This window comes from Lynx canadensis, chromosome B4 (assembly GCF_007474595.2).
Source record: "Lynx canadensis isolate LIC74 chromosome B4, mLynCan4.pri.v2, whole genome shotgun sequence".
In the NCBI taxonomy this organism is placed as follows: Eukaryota; Metazoa; Chordata; class Mammalia; order Carnivora; family Felidae; genus Lynx; species Lynx canadensis.
Genome location: NC_044309.1, coordinates 110,200,182 through 110,221,438, shown reverse-complemented (window position 1 = coordinate 110,221,438; position 21,257 = coordinate 110,200,182). Strand labels below are relative to the sequence as shown.

At 38.9% G+C, this 21,257-nt stretch overlaps 1 protein-coding gene across 1 annotated transcript in view; it reads left to right on the top strand.

Annotated features, from left to right (window-relative positions):
- The window catches only part of KITLG (KIT ligand), an 81,754-nt gene that overhangs the window by 36,509 nt on the left and 23,988 nt on the right, over positions 1–21,257 (top strand). The window contains 2 exon segments of the mRNA XM_030323347.1: positions 9,362–9,419; positions 10,339–10,343. Of these exon segments, the coding sequence (XP_030179207.1) occupies positions 9,362–9,419; positions 10,339–10,343 (63 nt within the window).

The window sequence follows — 21,257 nt, the reverse complement described above, 5'->3', positions numbered from 1 at the left end:
GGTCTTAAGGGGAAAATGTCAAGTATATTGGCAATGAATCAAAGTTGGAAGATGATTGTATATTTGACCATAGGCCACGCACGTCCAAGATTAACGTGGTAGTCAAGGAAAATTACTAAGCATTATTACTTGCTAAGCGTTGAAGGAATACTACTCACTAAGCACTACTTCCTGTGAAATGTCAAACTAGTATTTTGAAGTGGCCTAAGTAGGTGTTCTGAGCACCTTCCAGGATTTTCCATCCTTGTCTTTAAACATCTGCTTATTCTCCGTCTGTTACCTGTCAGGTGATACAATGAAAAATGGCAAGAAGCATTACTGAGAAAAGTACCTGGAAGAGGGATAACTTGTTAATGTTGACACTAAAATATAGTTCCTCACCCCAAGGGCAAATGTGAAATACTAAGACTGAAAAAAGGTGTTTGTTTTGTTTTGTTTTGTTTTGTTTTTAACCCCTTCCAGCAACTGACTTGGGAAATATTTTAATTTCAAGAGTTGATTTAGTGAAATTAGTGTGTTTACTTTGGATTAATGAAAGAAATCAAGTTAATAAAAACTTGGACTCAGATTACTCCTAACTAAGTACAGATTGACATGATTCACAGCCCATATTTCATAGAGTAGGAAGTAGAAAAATAATCCTTGACCTCAAAATGTTCATAATCTAGTTTGGGAGATAAATGATCTCCATAAAAATATGAATACATATCATTAATACCACAGTAATAAGACATGCGTGGATGCCATTTAAAAGATTTCGTGGTAGGAACACCTGGCTGATTCAGTAGCGTGTGAGACTCTTGATCTGGGGGTTGTGAGTTCAAGTCCCATGTCGGGTATAGAGATTAGCTAAAAATAAAATCTAAATAGATATAATTTATTTTGTGATGTACCAACCTGTGCTGATATATTGGTTAAGGAATGGATTTTGGAATTGGTGGTAGACCTGAATTTTTTTTTATAAGTTTGTTTTGTTTATTTATTTAGAGTGTGTGTGTGTGTGTCAGAGTGAGCAAGGAGGGGAGGGGCAGAGAGAGAGCATCCCAAGCAGGCTTCATGCTGTCAGTGTGGAGCCCGACACTGGACTCCATCTCAGGAATCGTGATATCATGACCTGAGCTAAAATCAAGAGTCAGCCCCTTAACCGACTGAGCCACCCAGATGCCCTGGTAGACCTGAATTTAAATCCCAGTTTTTTGACCTTAGATGAGTAACTAACTACCTTTCTAAATCTCAGTTTCTATTTCCCAATTTTGTCTTATAGATTAAATAAGAGAGAACGTATGTACAGATTTTTAAATATAGTCATTGTCAGAAAACTTCTTTGGGCCTCAGTTTCCTCATCAGTATTAAGATTAATAGTACTTCACAGGGGCGCCTGGGTGGCGCAGTCGGTTAAGCGTCCGACTTCAGCCAGGTCGCGATCTCGCGGTCCGTGAGTTTGAGCCCCGCGTCAGGCTCTGGGCTGATGGCTCGGAGCCTGGAGCCTGTTTCCGATTCTGTGTCTCCCTCTCTCTGCCCCTCCCCCGTTCATGCTCTGTCTCTCTCTGTCCCAAAAATAAATAAACGTTGAAAAAAAAAATTAAAAAAAAAAATAGTACTTCACAGAGTGATTTTTAAGGATTGAATCAATTAGTAGAACAGTGTTAGGAACACAGCAAGCACCTGCTAAATATTAGCTATTAGTGGTAGCTATTAGCTATTAGTGGTAGTTGTGGTGTTGTGGGATCATAGGATACTGGAGCTGAAAGAGAACTTAAGAGATAATCTAGACAAACTGTTTCATAAATAAAGAAACTGAGACCCAGGAGCAGGGAAGCACAGCTCCTGGCCCCATTTACCAGTGATGTGCCTTCTACAACATTGATTTTCAAACTGGCTCCTAGAGCCTGCTCAGCCACTCTGCTTTTGTGTATCTGGACTCCCAAATAAGACTTGATTTGAAAAAAAAAAAAAAAGAGGGGCGCCTGGGTGGCGCAGTCCGTTAAGCGTCCGACTTCAGCCAGGTCACGATCTCGCAGTCCGTGAGTTCGAGCCCCGCGTCGGGCTCTGGGCTGATGGCTCAGAGCCTGGAGCCTGTTTCCGATTCTGTGTCTCCCTCTCTCTCTGCCCCTCCCCCATTCATGCTCTGTCTCTCTCTGTCCCAAAAATAAATAAACGTTGAAAAAAAAAATTAAAAAAAAAAAAAGATGTCAACCCCTAATTAGAAAAAAAAAAAAAAAAAGAATTGAGCTTCTGAAAAGAATGTTGGAAAGTCACTGCTGTAAACCAGCATTTGTAGGATATCATCTGAGAATCATTCAATCATACTTTTTTAGGGTACTTAATGAAAGGACAGCTATCAGAGCTCTACTGCAGAAATACAGAGTCTCAGCTGGTGGAGATGGGGTGTAGGAACGGTAATGTTGCCAAGTAGCAGCCTAGGTGATAGGGTGCCAGGACTGCTGAAGCCATAATACTTGTTAAGGTTGGGTTTTTTTCATCTTTGGGCAGGGGGAGAAAGTGTTCTCATCCTTACTCATGAATTTCACTAATTCAGACAGCAACATGAGTGACTTCAGAGTTGTATGGATACAGATAATCACAGCCTCACTCTAAAGTAGAGTGGGGCGGAGCATCTTGAAGTCAGGCGTACTGGCTTGTTTAAGCGTCAGCTCTGCTGTTACTTTGCTGTGTGATCTTGGACAAATAAATCCGGGATTCAATTTCTGGATTTTAAAACGAGGAACAAGGACATGATCAGTAGTTCTGAGTCTAGGATTCATAAACTTCGAACTCTTACAAGTGGAGCTCCAGACTGTGCCTCTGTACGCTTTATGCACATTTCTGGGAACAGGGTATATAGTTTTAATTTCCCAGAGAAGCCTGTGATACCCCTCCGCCCAAAGAGATGCACTAAAAATCTTCTTGGAAGCCCTTTTCAGCTCTGCAATTCTTTCATTTCATAATGATACTTTGTGCGGTTGCACCTTTCAGAATAATTCAGTAATGCCTGGACTCCAGGAGGTTGCATAGAACAAGAAGTAATTGTTCTGCTGGCATAACCTTGGTATATTCTATTTGGGAGAAATAAAGTAGGTTGACAGTACCTTTTTACCTTTGCTCACAGTAATTTCTTTTGACTGAACTCATTTCTTCACAGTCTCTACCGATTCTGCCTCGGCATTAGGTGGCAACTTGCAATGGGGCCCACCAACCTGAAGTCTGTTTGCTTGGGGTGATTCTCATGTCACAGAAGCACATGATTTACGACCTTAATGTCATTTTTTTTTTTTTATTTCTTCTTGGATCCTTTGTGCTGTCCCTACAGTCCCTATGGTTTTCATTTGAAATCCTTCTGGCATGTTTGCTCAGCATAATAGTTCATCTATTTACAGAACATTTTGCTTTGTTTCTAAAAAATGTTGCAAGACTTGTTTTAAATGGCAAACTCAGACCTACCTAAAGAAAAGGTCAAGTGTCTGGGCAGAGGATGAATCAAACTTTAAAAACTTGTATCTGTGGGATAATTAGGCTACAGCTTTTAACAGTTGTGTTAATATAAGGAGGCATACAAATATTGAAATAGTTCAAATTAGTTTCTCCTTTTGTTCTTCTACTGTTTCTTTCATTTGCGATCATGGTGTTCTTCCATTTGGGGGTATTTGATTAAATGTGACCATGTTGCTTTTTAAAACCCTATTTATTTTAAAATATCTTTTGAATAATGTTTAAGGCAGGCTGCAGTCCCAGCCCCATCTTATAAGGGTGAAATTACTCTGTCTTTCAAGGTCAGTTTACAAATCAGTGTAATAGAATTAAAACACAGGAATTTATGGTTTTCCTGGTCTTGTGATAGGCACTTATTTTAACATAATAGGAGTTCAGCATAATGGGAGATCATAAAATATCTTAGATAAATTTCACTTCGGACAGTTTTGAATAATTCTGATTTTTATTCTTCAAATGCAGAGTTCTTCAAATAGAATTCTCACCGCATAGGTTTTTGTTTTTTTGGAGCTTTGAAAAACAATGGTTTGACAACTGGATAGTTTTTAAATTTTATTAGTTTGCTATATTTAGCATTTTAATTTCTTCTCCTGTGGTCAGTAGAAATCTTCTTTTCCATTTAAAACTAAATTTTGGACTTTCAGTATTCAAAGAAAGGACAGAAGTATATTAGAAATAATATTTGTAAAACTAACAAGTATGTGGCCTGCTATATTACCAAGCATGTCCAACTTACTGTGAAGAAAAAAAAATATTTTTTCCTTTGTAGGATGACCCACTTAGGTACTATGTCTCCTACTCCTTGACTTTTTAAAGCAGTAGTTACTGTGTGAGTATCCAGGTACCATGCAAAGCACATTGTCCCCTTTAATCATTACAACCCTAGGAAGTAATTATTTTTACCCCCTGTTTATTGATTAGGAAGCTGAGACCTAGTGATAAGTGACCTGATCATCCTTATCTGGAAATAGGAAGCTGAGTGGAGAGGTTTGAACCTGTAACTGTTTCTGGAACACAAGAACCTAGTTAATAATGTATGATGTCTTAATTTAAGCTGTAAATGTCAATAAACTGAGGGTTGATGGGGGGGTGAGAGGGAGGGGAAAGTGGGTGATTAGCATTGAGGAGGGTACCTGTTGGGATGAGCACTGGGTGTTGTATGGAAACCAATTTGACAATAAATTTCATATTAAAAATAAAAATAAATTTAAAAAGATGTAAATGTCAACTGCAGTTTTAAGAGCTATCATTGTAACCTCTCGAATTTTACTTCCTAAGTAGTAGTCACATGATGAGGGAGTGAATATAATCTAGATGTTCTTTTAATCTCTCTCTCTTTCTCTCTCGTTTTTGTTTTTGGAGGGAGAAGAGTCTTCTAACTTTTAGGTATTCTTCACTGAGAAACGATGACTCAGAAAAGTCTTGTAAAATTGCCATCTTACCTTTGTTTTAGTTGCTAATTGAGTTATTATCAAAAAACAAATACCTGTGAAAACCGAAGACAGTTGTCCTGGTGAATTAGATTGTTAGTATTAACAGGAGATGATTTACAAGGGAAAATTTAAAAAGCAAAAAGCTTCCTCCTGTGTTATTTCTGAAAACCAGCATTACACTAAGCTGTACCTGAGTAGGCTGTGATATTTAAATATGAGCATAGATTTTTTCCCCCCTCTACAGCAGCAACTCTTTAACTTCTCTGGGTCTGAAACTCTGGAAACTGTGGACTCTTTTCCCAGAGGCTTTGTTATGTGCAACATTTTATGTACAGTGTCAAGGGAACCATGAGTTACCACTCCTGTATTTTGATTGTTGCCTTGAACTTGGGGAGAACAATGGAGACAAGTATGTGTCTCAGCAAAGACATTTAAGAAGCCACTATTTCATAAGATTTAGAGACCTCAACGACATTTGAATTATGAGTTCCAAAGATTTTAGATTAGCGATCTAGAGGGGGCATTAAATGTTCTAACCTTGAGTTCTTTTTCTCCTGAGTCCAAACACCTTTAGGGCCTGCTATGCAGCCAGTGACAATTTGGCATAAAAAAAACTTTTTCTTGGCTGAGTTTTCAGGATTTCTGCATGCTGCCCCTTATGCATTTTTTTCTTTGTTCTTCCCAGTGTCACTGAGTATGGTCAGTCCTCAAGACATCCAAAAAATACAGCCAAAGGGGCCCATCTAGTAGAGTGGGCCCATCATAAAGTGACTTGTGTTGCTGTTTTATGCATTTTACAATCTGGCATAGTACTGACCTCCTCATACTCCAAATCACAAAGCTCACTGGGATAATTTGGCGTTCAGTAAAATTTTTAATCAGTTAAGTTCCATTTCATTATTTTATATTTTGCCCTGAACTTATTTTAGAAACTAGAATAGATTTGTTTTCAGAATCTACAGTTTTGATTACTTATCTGTTTGACCCTACCAATGGGCTACTGCCCTAGATTCTAAACCTCGTTCCTGGGTTTTTGTTTTTGTTTTGTTTTGTTTTGTTTTCAGCTTCCAATCTCTACAGGAATATTTAATACATGTTGAGCACTTTCCTAGTGGTCTTCTAAACTGTTCCTGGTCTCTCTTCTGTCCTTGCTGTAATCCATCCTTGCAGACCAATCTTTCTGAATTTACTATCCCATCCCTCCCTGCTTAGACATTTAATGCAGCACCACTTCTTCTGTGAGAAAGTTAGATCAGACTCAATTTTCAGTAACTAGTTTGTTCCCTTTATTTTAGAGACAAATAGAGGTTCTATAGAGAAGAAACGATGTGTCTAAGGAAGAAGTGACTTGCTGTACGGTTCTGGTAAAACGTGTCTTACCGAACCTCACTGTCTCCTAGTGGGCTGCCTTCACCCAACACTCAAGTCCTTCTCTCATGTGGCTTTCCTGGCATATTTCCTACCTCTTACCTGCTGGAGCTTGATTTATCTGTCCACGATTTCCCAAACACACCTTGTGCTTTCCCATTTCTTTGTCTTTGCATACGACCTCTCCTCTAGGTAGGAGAAAATTGAGGCTAAAGTAGATTAGGGAACTTGCCCAAGATCTCTGAGTTGCCAGGCTGAGGGCCTGGATCCAACCCGAACAGTGTATTCCCAGCACCTGTGCAGTGACTCGTACATCAGACTAACTCAAAGGAACATCTAAACTCCGGGCCCAAGGCTCCCTCTATACTGTCACACTTCCTATAATGATCCATGTATATCAAGCTGAATTTATCACAAGGTTATCTGTGCTGAGTGCTCTTTAACACACTCTTGTGTGCTTGGAAAGTAATACAGTAACTCATGAAGCAACCATAAGAATCTACAACTTGACTCCCTAAGTTCTTCCTAAATTCTCTTCCAAATATAATTGGAAAGGAACCAATGTAAGCTGAGAAAATAATAAAGGGAGACTGCCCTATAGATGACTTACTGAGCCCAGCACGTGGGGCCAGGTTTGTATTCTTCCTGCATCTGGAACTCTTGAGCTCTGCTACCTGGAGACACCAATTAACCCCTCTGGGCCTCCATGTCTTCATCTATAAAATAGACATAATAATATATGTCTCATGAAGTTGTGGCAGGCTGTATATGAAAATTTGTTATGGATTATGAAGCATTTTTAGAAATACTATTACTTTTCATCCTATCAGAAATTAAATATCAGCAAATCAGTTTAATGCAGAATTTATTATTATATACCCCTTCCCCCCAAGTAGTAAGGTATAGAGATTTCAGTGTGTTGGTCAGAGAACTTCTTGTAAGGTTTCTTTGACTTCTTTGAACCAATTTATATATATAAATTAATAATAAAATTAATTGACCATATCCCTTATATTTCTTCCTGCTTGTTAGGAGTATGTATATATATACTCAGGTCCTAAATTTGCTGAATACGAATTCTGTCAATTTTATAAAGATGGATAGAAATAGATAATGTAAACTATCCTGAAGAAGGGGCTAGCAGGTTGTGTTCGGAACACCTGCCACTTCTCGTCCAGTTTTTCCATCTGGAATGGCTTTCATTTACAAGGTTGGTTCATAACATAATAGAATGTTGTTGCTTAGTCTAATTCCAGTTTTTACACATGTGGAAGTGTCCACTGTTTCTTTGCCAGCAGGGCTTACATAAAATGACTGGGTAATTTTGCCTTTCAAACATGGGAATGAAGATCCAAAAGACAAAAGAAATCATGGAAGCATGGGGAGAAATTTGAGAGGAAGAACGTACCCAGGACAAATGTGCAGATAGTAGATGAAATGTGTAGTAGAACAAAGAGGAAAGGGAGGCACTGCTGTCCAAGATCTGAATTCTAGTTCTCGTCCATACTCCTCACGTGGTAGCTGTGTGACCTCTTTGAGCCTCAAGTTCTCCGTCTGTTAAATAGAGATAATGTGTCACAGGGATCGGAAGACTAGATGTGATGAGGCAACATAAGCCCTTCATGAGCACAGTGCCTGGCACATACTACATATTCAGAAAAGGTTAGGCTCCAGACTAAGGTGAGTGTAAGACGAGTAAGATGTACCCTTGGAGGTAGAATGGTGGTAAGCACGAGGGAGCAGTCGCTCCCTTGGCTCCCTTCTGACTACTTATGCCTGTGCCTAGATTCTTTTCTCACCAAATTTTTCTCAGATTCTAGAAGCTATTGGCATGGCCAGGAAGAAACATACAGATTGTGTTACGGGAGACTTGTCGGAGGTGACCCAGTCCAGCAAACGTGAGCAAGATCCTAGCTTAATGTGGGGAAGAGCAAAGTTTTGGGATGTATTGAAGACGTAATCGTGCAAAACCACACTTTTCCACCATATGTTGTCTTAAGACTCCATGGTCTGAATCAGTTGTTGGCTGTATTCAGCTGGAAATGGTAATAGTGGTGGCATGACCGAGCTAGTACTGTTTGTAGGAAAGGAGATCAGGGAATCTAGAACTCTAAGACACCATGATATATATTCTAGAAGTCAGTTGCCAATATATCTCTCAGTAAAGGATCTAGATTGTGTTTATGATGTGTTTGGCACATTCAGTTAGTTCGTACATTGACTATTTGGGCATGGGTACTTTTATCTCCATTTTATAGATGAGAGAAACCAAAGTACAGAATTTAGCTTTGGTTCCAGATCAGGTGTTTGGTCAACATATCTCACAATGACTGATAAAAATGTGTTAGATATTTTTTAAAAGCCTGTGAAAGAAGCTAGGTAAACATTTGAGACCTTTCTTAAGTCCTGGGGAAGCAGATTAAGCTCTCTCACAGAACTGAATCTTTGCAAGTTAGGTTAGAAAGCACTTGGATCTCATAAGTAGTAGTTCTTTTGAAGTTTCACTGACATTTTTTTCTAGGATCAATAAATTCTCAAACTTGCATCAAAGTCATCTAGAGAATTTGTTAAGTAAGATTCAGTAGGTCTGATGTGGTCTGAGAAGTTACATCTCTAGCAGGTTCCCTGGTGATGTTGACACATCTCTTTGAAAACCACTGTCAAAAGAACCCAAAACAAAGAAGACACATCATATTATTGATTCTTTGGTGAAACAGTAGGAAACTAGTCCTGGGAGGGAATTCCAAGACCACAGGTAAAAATTGAAATTTAGAGGTTTCCAAAATTCAATGGATTATACTTAGCCACTCATTATTGAATTTGGAGTCCAAAAGACTTGTATTGTCACTTCCTTTTTTTTTTTTTTTTTTTTTGAGAGTGCCTGTGATTACAAAGGGAAATCAAGAAAGGAAAATCACTATGTAAATATTGATATTCAGTGGTAACTTAACAACAATATGACACGTGTATATGTGTTTTCCTCCAAACCATTAAAAATAATGATTAATTGATATATATGAATTTTCTCATGGATTTTTTTTCCTTCTTTGTTTTTCTTCTGGTCTCTGTAGGTGGCAAATCTTCCAAAAGACTATAAGATAGCCCTCAAATATGTCCCCGGGATGGATGGTTTTGGTATGTAAACTGTACATTTCTGCGTTTCTTTTCAGAGCTGACAAAAGAGATGAGAACATTCTATGAGACAGGAAATTATCTGCCATTTAGGAGTTATTGATTGTTAGTATTTGAAGAAGGGTATTTTTGGAATTTGACCTTGCATAGTTTGTTTTGGCTGTTTTTTTTCTTTTTTCTTTTTTTCTTTTTTTTTTTTTGAGCAAGCAAGAGCGGAGGAGGGCCAAAGAGAGAGAATCCCAAGCAGGCTCTGTGCTGTCAGCAAAGAGCCCAGTGTGGGGGCTCAAACCCATGAACCATGAATCATGACCTGAGCTGAAATCAAGAGTTGGGCACTCGACTGACTGAGCCATCCATGCGCTCCATAAATATGTATTTTTAATGAAACATTATAAATACTACCATGCCTCTTTCCTATCTCCAGTGGTCCCCACTTTGTCTCATACAGGCAATTTGATGTTAGGAACAAGTATTTTGAGCTGGAATCTTTCATTCTACCATGTGTTTTCAAGTCATGGCCTGAGGAGTTGTGTTGAGTGCAACAGTGCATAGTAACTCTGCCTGCTCTTTCATATTTACGGCAAACTATGCACCCAGAAGATACTGTATTTTTTGCATATTTTCATATTTATGTTAATTGCACTGTAGTACATATACCACTTTGCAACTTGCTTATATTTTGTGACATGCGTTTGACCTATAATGTGCCGATCCACGATGATTCATTTTAACTACTGGATTGTGTTCCTTGACTTAATTTAAAATCGTTTGGGTTACTCTGCAAGTAAACATCTTTCCACGATTTATGAAATGCTTATTATAAATCCACCCTGTGCAAGTTGTCTTAGGCTTTGAATACTTTTTGTGGCTTAGTCAATCAAAATGATGACCATTTTAAGTGTGTTACATCACTAAGTGCTTGTGCTTAAAAAGTCATTCAAAGACTATAAGGTTATTTTCAAGAGAATGTCAAAGGCCAATTTTCATTAAGAAAGTAAACATTTTAGCATGAGCTATCTAAAGTTCCTTAGAACTCCTTAGAATGTGTTTCTTCATGTTGAACCAGATACCCTCAAGTTTAGGTTAGTGTCTGTTCCGCTGAATTAGGGGGAGTTCTCTTCAAATAGGAATGTAAAATCATAGCAGCTTGAAAGTTAATTCATCTATTCAGTCGATCACTCAGGCAGCAGGTATAGTATTTGTTAGGAAAAGTTCTGGAGCCAGCCCTTTGGCAGACATTTTAAGGAACAAACACATCAATTAGCTTTATGTGCAAAAAATTTAATAACTAGGTGAGGGGGACTATCTGGCCTTTTCATAATGCTTTTTTTTTTTTTTTTAACTTTCATGATGATTTCACATATTTATTTCTTTGGATGGTTAGAAAAACCCTTCAAGGAAGGCAAGACAGCTTCTGTGATTTGTATGGGTTCTTGTTTTACAAATGACACACTGAGGTTTATAAGCATTTTGCCCAGGGTTGTCCAACTAAAAAGTGACAGTCTTAAAAAGAAACCTCTAGTCATCAATAGCAAGGAAGGGTGTTCTGAGTGAAACATGTAAGTAATAAAGGTGCATCCTGCTCCTGGCAGAAGCATTTAGGTCTGTGATTGCCAAACTCAAAGAAATCATGCAGCTTTTCACGTTAAATTGAAAATAACAAAATAGATTACTTTGTGCTGATAAAATCCTAGGTTGTGCTCAGTCACACATTTTAGTATGGGCTGTGGTAGCAAGAGCCAAACTTGCAAAAATAAAGCTGATTCATTGCCACGTTTTTTTTTCTTGTTTCTGTAATTGAGAAAAGTCCACTATTATTTGATCTTGGCACACCGTCCTGGCACAACTGGAGAAACTTTGTTCTTGGCTACCACAGTTGGCAAGAAAAATAAGCTCGTGCATAAGGCTTTGGGTAGAAACGGGGTCTTACACTTTGTTTTACCTTTATTTTCAAATGTTAGTTTCTGCCAAGACCAGAGGAGTTTCCCAGTGGAGAGGCCAGTGATTGTTTGTCAGTGGTCAGAGACCCAGCTGCGTTATATTTTGTCTTTAAACAATAAAGGGTGGAGTAGGAATCGGAATGAGCACCAGAAAGATTCTCTGGGGCCACGGCAATAAAATTCCGTCTTGAAGCACCGGGCAGAAGGTGGCTCTAGAATAGAATACGCTTTATTGTTGTAGTTTTGCTTTAAAATTCTGCTAAGTACTCCTGAAAATGGTGGGGGGAGGGGAGGTACTTTTCTAAGGGACTTCTTAGAAAATTACCTAGCAGTTTCCTTCTCACAAATAGCAGGGTGCTACCAGCCAGTTGGTATTTAAACCTGATGATAATCACCAATTCTGTCTTAAGCTCTTGAAACTGTAATATTGCCAGACTGTTAGGATTTTAAGTCACTAACCTTAAAAATCCTAAACATTTCTGATCCTTTCATTTACCAGTGACGTTATTGCAGAAAGACCAAAAATTGGATTGCTGAATTTGTGCCACACATGTGCTGTTATCCCAACGTTTATAAAATGATATATATTATGACTTGCTTATGGTGTTTGAGTAAAAAGAAGATTTATCCATTTTTATAGATTTATCAGCTTTAACTTTTTATTTGGAAATAATTCCAAACTTACAGAAAAGTTGTGAGTATTCCAAAAACACTCACAAACTCTTTAATGCATATTCGTCTACTTTTAACATTTTGCCTCATTTACTTTACTAAAGTAAATGTGCAAACATGTGTGTTATTGTTTTTCTGAACTCATTGAATCACTTGTATATATAAGGGATGTTTACCGCTACATACTTCAGTGTGTGTTTCCTAAGTAAAGGCTCTTCTCCTTTGTAGCCACAGTATGGTTGTCAACTTCAGTAAATTTACCAATAACTAAAATACTTAAATCTATTGGCTGTATCTTTTTAGTATTTTTCTCTAGTACAAGATCCAGTCTAGGATAATGGCTTGCATTTTTACATCAGGTGTGAGACGGCCAAATGTCTCCCAAAGATGTCCCATGCTGTGACCATATCACCTTACATGTAAAAAGGGATTTTGCCAATATAATTAAATGCCCCATCTCTAAGTCCTTAAGCTATCTGAAATTATCCAGATTGTTCTATTCTAATCACGTGAATCCTTATATGAGGGAGGCAGAAGTATCAGAGCCAGAGAGAGTGATTAGAAGATGTTACACTATTGGCTTTGAAGATGGGGAAGGGGGCCACGGGCCAAGGGACGCAGGTGGTGGCCTCTAAAGGCTGAAAAGGGCAAGGAAAATAATTCTCCTGAAGAGCCCCTTTGAATAAACCAGCCCACGTGCACACCTTGATTTGAGCCTAAACAGCCTGGAGTTGGATCTGACCTCAACAACTGTAACATCATAAATTTGTACTGTTTTAAGCCCACCAGTCTGCTTTAAGAGTTCCTCAGCCTTTCTTTTGTCTTTATGACACTGAGATTTTTGAGTAACACAGCCCTCCTCTTTAAGTAAAACGTGTGTCTCTGAGACACTTGATTGGTGTTTCTTGATGACTGTTACATTTAGGTTATGTGTTCCAAGCCATGAATGCTATATAAGTGATGAAACATCCTCAGGTTATCATACCCAGAGGCACACAGTGTCCATATTCCCCCTTCATGGTGCTGTTTGGATCACCTGATTAAGGTGTTACACTGTTTCTGTGTGTTTACTCATGAGCAACTCAGAAGCAATATTTGGGGAGATGTTTTAAGACCATGTACGGTTCTTCATCAAAGTTTATCCCATAAATTGAGTATGTATTGATGATTCTTACCTGAACCAGTCTTTGCCACATCAGTTTCTATTTCCAAAGGCAGGGTTAAACAAAGAAGCCCTTGGCAATATGTAACAATAAGCCTGCAGGCCACCTTCCCTTTAGCGCCTTCACCCTCGTATCCAGGATTCCCATTCTCAATTCTCCCCACCTTTCTCTACCCGGCCCTGCGGCCTCTGGGCTCTTCCCATCTCCCTCGCCATTTCAGGACTTCTCATTTGAGGTTTTGACTCTTCTTGAGTAGACAGAGTAATTAAAAAAAACAAACACACCTGATTATTTTACCCCTCCTTCTTCATACACTTTGATGTCTGTGTGCCTGTTGCTCTTAGGAAACAGAAAAAGGAGCTCCTTAAATAACACCTTCAAGATTCTCATGATCTGGCCCCTTTCCAAGTCCTCTTTTAGCTGCACATCCTCACGTGTTTCCTGTTGCCACTGTTCCTCTGCACATGGCTTTCTGTGTACCTGAGCAGTCCTTTGATCCCGGCAACTTCTGACTCTTGCTTTCAATTTCACTTCTTTAAGGGAGCCTTCCCCTTCTTCCTCGAAGAAGCCAAATCCTCCTGTTGGAAACTCTTTTTGTAACCTCCTTCAAAATAGCAGTTTTCCATTTATCTGTGGATTTATTTAATTGATAACCTTCTACTTAACGCCTGAAAACATCTGTAAGGCAGGAATTTGTCGATGTTTGCTCTTATGTCTTCAGTGCGTGATGAACAATAGGCACTTAATAAATCCCTGCTGAAAGTGAAGAAGGAAGAAGTTCCCATGTCATCTCATGTAATTTCTCTAAGGAACAAATTTGATCTGAGTAGAGTCCATGAGATTATTGTGTTGAGTGCCTGTAACTCCTTACACAATACCTGCACTTCAATATTATTGCTGTCTTTTTTTTAGATATATGTGTATTTTATTAAAAATCTTAGATATGAGGTATTCAATTTTTAAGGGTTTTTTGTGTGTTTATTTTTGAGAGAGAGGGAGAGAGAGAATGTGAGTGAAGGAGGGGTGGAGAGAGAGGGAGACACAGAATCTGAAGCAGGCCGCAGGCCCCAGGCTCCAAGCTGTCAGCACAGAGCCTGACACGGAGCTCAACCTCACGATCTATGAGATCATGACCTGAGCTGAGTCGGACACTCAACCAACTGAGCCACCCCACGTATTATGCAATTTTTAGGAATCATGGTTTTCTTGAGGCTTCTGTCCAACCACTTTCACTGAGTCATTTCCATATTCAAGAACATTCTCACTGTTCCCAGTAACTAAAGGCTGAAAGCCAAATTCCTGAATCTAATGTTCATAATCTTCATAATCTTGCCTCCTCCTAACCACCTCATCTTAATACCTATTTTTGCCCAACGCAAACCAGCCACCCCAGCTAGATGCATCCCTGCCTCCTAAAATTACCTTGCTTATTCTCAACTCTGACTTTGCTCAGTGCTACTTCCCTTGGCCAGGGATGTCCTTTCCCCTTCCATCCAGCCATCGCAATTCTACCTGTAGAATCCTGCAGTGTCTCGCAGCTAAAAGCATCTTCTCCATGGCCTCTTGTCCAAGATCAGGGTGAGATCTACCTTTCTCACCAGGGCTAGTTCCTACTGTTCCATGCTCTCTTCCCTGCATCATCCAGTAAAACTGGCTTCACCCCTACTCTGCTTGCCCCGGGGGATGCAGTGGTCAGGAATACCAAGATGGTGTCTGATCTGTAGACTTTACCTTTTAGTTCATCATCTCTGAATTTTTATAGAACTTGTCCAGAAACAACTCATTTTGGGTACCTGATCATATTATTTCTCACCTAGCTATTTAAAATTGTATGTGTTATATATTTGTCTCAAAGTGTTGTGAGAAATAATTAAGATAGGAAAAGCCCAAGATATAAGATCTATACATCGTCAGATGCTATCATTATTATTTTCTTATATTTTCTCTTTTTACTGTATTTTATTTGTCTAATGATTAGGGATCAAATCTTTCACTCCTTTATATTTCCTCACCTTTCAAGCAGATAGTAGTTACTCAGAAACTGCTTACCAGTTAGCATTTAACTGTGGCAAAAAAATGTCTTGATTTCCAAATCTTGAAAGGTCCATCTTCATTTATTTAGAGTTCTTTGGTTCTCACTAATAGTAATGAATTCAAACTTAATTCTAAAGAGGAAAGAGAGAAAGAAAAAGTTCCGGTTATAAGGATACTGAAGGGTAGCATTCCAAGTTAAAGGACAAGGATGCAGCCAGGCTTCATGAAGGGACTCCAGCCAGTTGTCCAATCAGTTATGGCCACAGGGCAACTTCACTAGTTGTGAGTATGATTCCTGAGGGGCAACCCTATGGTTAGAAGTACTTCCTGTAGAAATAGATGAAATCAGCCAAGCAGACACTGTAGTTATCTACTTCTATCTCCCATAGAATAAGTATTTATTTAAAAAGAATAGGTATAAAATGTTAGTCAAATGAATAAAACATAACATTAAATACTAATTCTAAGAAGATTGTCTTTTTTTTAATTTATTTTTATTTATTTTTAGAGAGAGCGCATAAGTAAGGGAGAGGGGGAGGGAGAAAGAATCTTAAGCAGGCTCAGCTGACTCTGGAGCCACCCAGGCATCCCAAAACTATTTTTAAGTGGCTCTTTTGTGTACTCAAACTACAGGCAGGGTCCATCTTTAGTGATTATGTTAAGATGCTGTTCAGAATATCTAGACCACTGCTGTCTAGTAGAAACATAATGAAAGCTATATATATAATCTTAAAAATTGTTCAGTAGCCACATTTTAAAAAGTTAAAGGGGGGGGGGGCGGCGCGTGGGGCACCTGGATGGCTCAGTCAGTTGAGCGGCTGAGTCTTGATTTCAGCTCAGGTCATGATCCCAAGGTCGTGGTATGGAGCCCCTCATGGGGTTCCGGGCTGAGCGTGGAGCCTACTTGGGCTTCTCTCTCTCTCTCTCTCTCTCTCTCTCTCTCCCTCCCTCCCTCCCTCCCTCCCTCCCTCTCTCTCTCTCTTTACTACGATATATCCAAAATATCATTTTACCCTATCAATATAAATTAATGGAATTTTACATTTTTTCATGTTATTCAAAATCCACAGTGTATTTCATACCTACAGCACATTTCAGTGCAGATGTTAAATTTTCATCAGAAATATTTACTCCATGTTTAGATTTTCATAAAGTTTACAGTTGAAAGTGCAGATTCACAAACCTAAGATTTTCTAAATATACTTAAAAGTTTTTCAGTCATTGAATCAAGTATTGATTTTTAAGTGTAAACAAATTAAAAGTAAGTAAAATAAAATGTTAGTGCTTTATACTAGCCACATTTTGAGCGATCAGTAGCCACAGGTGGCTAATAGCCCCTGTATTTTATGACCCCTTTAGTCTATGGAGAAATTGAAGCTCTGAATAGATGGAGTGACTTGACTGAAATCACAAAGTGTGTTAACAGTTAAGACTAAACACCGAACCTCTAGTTCATCCTTTCTGCCCTCACCTGTCTGTGCTGTTCCTTCCTCACTGTGCTATTTTGTGTCTGGCTCAGGGACCATTTATAGGCCATGGGAAACAACACGTATTTATAGTATGTGGGCTGATTACCATCTTAATCAGGTTAAAGTTTCTACATCACTTTAATTCAAGCAAGAAAATGCAAAGTTAGATGCCTAAAGTAAATACCGAAGACCCAAATTGTTTAGGGAGAAGACCAAAATAAATCCTGACAAAACCCGGCTCCTCCAAAAGGGAGTTAAGATTTTAGAGATTCCACACTACTAATGTGAGCACACACTGCTTTTGCAAAGTGCTTTTATAGAAATGTTTGAAATTTGCCTGCTGTGGAATGTTTGTGAGTAGCAGGGGAGTGTCAGTTCTCTAGCCTTTAAGACTAAATACCAGAAGGAGGATAAAGAAAGGCCACTAAAGGCAATTGGCATTTGCTGTTTGGTTGTGACCGTTGGCTCGGAGAAATTTATTTTCATCAGTAGACTCTGAATTCATTGAAATGAGACGGAACCATTTCCATTCCCAAGAGATCTCTTCATTGAGTCCAAGGGCCAGTATAGTCTGGTCTAGATGTGAGACCACAAGACTCATAGACAACCTGGCAGAAGAAATGCTGCAGCTGTATGTGCTTTGTACCACTGACAAAAGAACTAAGTGAGTGCTTGGGAGTCTCGGTTTTGTAATGTTTCTGTTTTAAATTTATTGTACAGCCTTGGACAAATCACGTCATTGCTCTAGGTCTTGGCATTCCCATCTGTGAAGTTATGGGGCTGGACCAGGTGGTCTTGGGTATTCCTTCCAGATCCAAACTATTGTGATTCTAATGGCGTGGCTCTAGGTTCTTTTGATTTCTCAGAAGGGAAATGCTGGAAACAGGAGAGGAAACAAAGGAATGCTTTGTGCCTTGGGCATTCATACCTCTAATACTGGCACACACACATTAAAGAAAAGAAAACAAAAACAATCTAAGTGGGCGGTAATGCTAGTAATTAGATTAGTTGGAATAGAAGACTGAGTGCATGCTTCTTGTGACTATTCCTCAGAGGGCTCATGGTTATGAGCCAGTGCTGTTTCTCTGTAAGAATCTCTAACAGATACATTACCCCAGCTCCTTTGTCAGGAACTCTCACAACGCAGATACCAACCTTAGACCCAGTAAGGAAGCACACAGGTATCTGTCTTCAAATAGCTACCAAATGGAAAGAAGCGCCAAGTGCTTGCATGAAGAAATTTACAGTACATTGTGTCCACTTTCACCTTCTGATTCTATAAAGCTAATGGTGACTGCTCTTAGAGACTCCCTCTGCATCCAAGATTGATGCAGAATAATGTGTCAAGTTCTTTCAGCTAATAAAGCAGAACAATTTCTTGAATGAAGCAGAGAACAGAGAAGAGAAAGTATGGCAGACTGAGTAAGTCCCCAGGATGTTTGTTTTTTCAATTTTTATTTTTTTAATGTTTATTTTTGAGAGAGAGCTCATCTGCAAGTTGGGAAGGGGCAGAGAGAGGGTGGGGAACGGGATCTGAAGCAGGCTCTGTGCTGACAGCAGAAAGCCCTATGTGGGGCTCAACTCGTGAACGGTGAGATCATGACCTCAGCCCAAGTCGGATGCTCAACCGACTGAGCCACACAGGCACCCACTAGGATGTTTTTAAAACACACAATTTCAGCCAGGGTCTCAAATGTATCAGTTCTGGGATTGCAGAGGTGTTATATCACATATCATATGTTATCTATTTCATATATTCATATATTATGTATTTTAAATATGTGTGGTTTTAGAATGTGCATGGATTTTTTCATTATTGATCTTTAGAAGCAGTAGTGTTCCTAGTTATGTTTAGAATGCTTTTAATAGTTTTTATATCTTTCATTTAATCATTTACTTAAATCATTAACTTAGTCATGATGCTATAAACTTTAAAATCCCTTAGGGGTACCCAGATGGCTCGGTTGAGCACCCCACTCTTGATTTCACCTACTGTTGTGATCCCAGAGTTGTGGGATGGAGCCCCACATCTGGCTCCGTGCTGAGCATGGAGCTGCTTAGGACTTTTCTCTCTCTCTACCCCCCTCTCTCCCTCTCCCTGTCCCTCCCTTCCTCTGCCCCTCTCCCCAGCTCACACACTTTAAACTTAAAAAAAAAAATCACTTACAGGAGGTTCACAGTTTTTAAGCAAATCTTCAAGGGTAGGGGCATGGTAGCCCGTTAAGGATGTTGATGCATTATCATTGACTAACTTAGCATTCTAGAACGATATGTGTTATATAGGAATTGGAAGCATATCTTTCCAGTGGTTTTATCCAGAGTTGCTGTAATTAACCCAGAAAATGTAAGATGGAAGCTACCAAGAAAGAAGATAAGAAATTGAGAGTATGGAGTTAAGGAAAACCCAGATAGATTTTCCCTTTCATTTTTATTTTATTTATTACTTTTTTAATTTTTTTTTTTGATAGAGGTGGACTACAAGTGGGGGAGGGGCAGAGAGAGAGGGAGACACAGAATCTGAAGCAGGCTCCAGGCTCAGAGCTGTCAGCACAAAGCTCCTTGCGGGGCTCAAACCCATGAACTGTGAGATCATGACCTGAGCCGAAGTCAATCACTTAACTGACTGAGCCACCCAGGCGCCCCTAGATTTTCCCTTTCAAAGCAAGGATTGTATTTCTTTTGGTATGTATATAGGTGAGTCGAACATTAAGGTATATGTACTTTAAGAATTTGAAAGGTACTTTTTACATCACTTCATTGAACTCCTCTGTGGCTTTATCAACTTTCCTAATTCTTCACATTCTTCTGTTAGTAAAATAGAGAACATTATTTATATCTTACATTCTTCTGATGCATGTTGTGAGTTAATATTTATATGGAACTGTTTGAGCTTAAAATTGTCTCTGAACGCTAAGAAAGTGTGACAATAATGCCTGTTACTAAGGCAAAGGAAAAGATTACATTTGGGAACCCCATAGCCTTAAATCATCCATTTCCTAATCATAATCTTGGAATCAGTCAAAAAAAAAAAAAAAAAACAGGTCTGTCATCTCACAAATGAAGTATTAGCTTACTGTATTTTGTTCTCTTTTGCAAATCATTGACTATATTTAATTAAAAAGAAAATATGAAACTGCTTGATGATATAGTCAGAACTGGTTTTCTTTTTTGCAGGGAGACAGGTCAAAACTGGCCGATATTTGATATATTTTTTTTAACCTCAGATCCATCTTGAATAAGTCCAAGAATCCTGGGGTGCCTGGGTGGCTCAGTCAGTTAGGTGTCCGACTTCGGCTCAGGTCATGTTCTCACGGCTCGTGGTTTGTGGTTTGAGCCCCATATTGGGCTCTGTGCTGATAGCTCAGAGCCTGGAGCTTGCTTCCAATTCTGTGTCTCCCTCTCTCAGGCCCTCCCCCACTCACACTCTGTCTCACACTCTCTCTCTCTCAAAAATAAACATTAAGAAATTTTTTTTTAAATAAAAAAAATAAGTCCAAGAATCCTAAAATCCTAACATGTTAACTCTTTGAACAAATTAATGAAAAGATAGAACTCTGAATTGTACAGTTTTTTCCAAGAAAATTATTGCAAGAATGAGTAATGAATGAAATACAACTTATAAGATGTTTAGAGATGTGTTTTTCAGCAGTGTAGTACAGAAATTTCATATTGGCTATCAATGAATTCATGTTAAAGGGGCAGATTTGGCTAAGATTAGATTGTTGGATTGCCATGATTTCACTGTAAGAAATTACAAGTTTAGGCTTGAGGATTTTCCTGGAAAAAGTTGATTGCCTCAGCTGTTGATTAGGTATGTGGACAGAACGTGGGTGGCCATGAGGGAGTCGTCATAGCTAAATGAGAACTTGAATGCAGAATGCAAACTTAGAGTTCAGCTGAAAATAGAGATAAACAGAAGTGGTAGCAATAAGCACCCCCAGAGTTCCCTGGTTTAAATATAAGAAACCTATAAACAAAATTTTTTTTCTACTTTAACCACAAAAAAGAAAAAAAAAAAACCTGCTCACTTAAGGCAAAGATTGCAGAAACTAAATGAATACCTTATTTCAGATTAAGGGAACTTGATTTTGGTTCTTCCACATCAGAAGATCTGAGGGGAAGGATAGGCAAGAATATTTATAAAGCGGAATAATGACAGAGTTTGAAGAGACCCAACACCTAAAATCTTCTTGCCACAGTAAAATTTGCACAATTACAACAGAATGAACTAATTGGGGAAGGCTTCCCTGCCCTATAAATACCCTTCAAACAGTATTTCCAGGATATGCTGTGTCCTGTATCCTAGGAAATCTGCCCCTTGCTGATAGGGCTGGCTATCTAAAAGGGAATTATCACTGCCTAAATGGTGGGAGACTTGGAGAGTGATTAAGCCCCGTAGGAAAGACTGACATCTTGGAAAAAGACGTGCGAATGATGTGAATGTGAACTTGCATGTGCTTGGGATAAGCACTGAGTAAACAAAACAAAGAATCCATTCTGAACATTCTTTGGAAACACATAGTCTTTGAGAACTTGGTTGATGAGTTGAGTGAAATG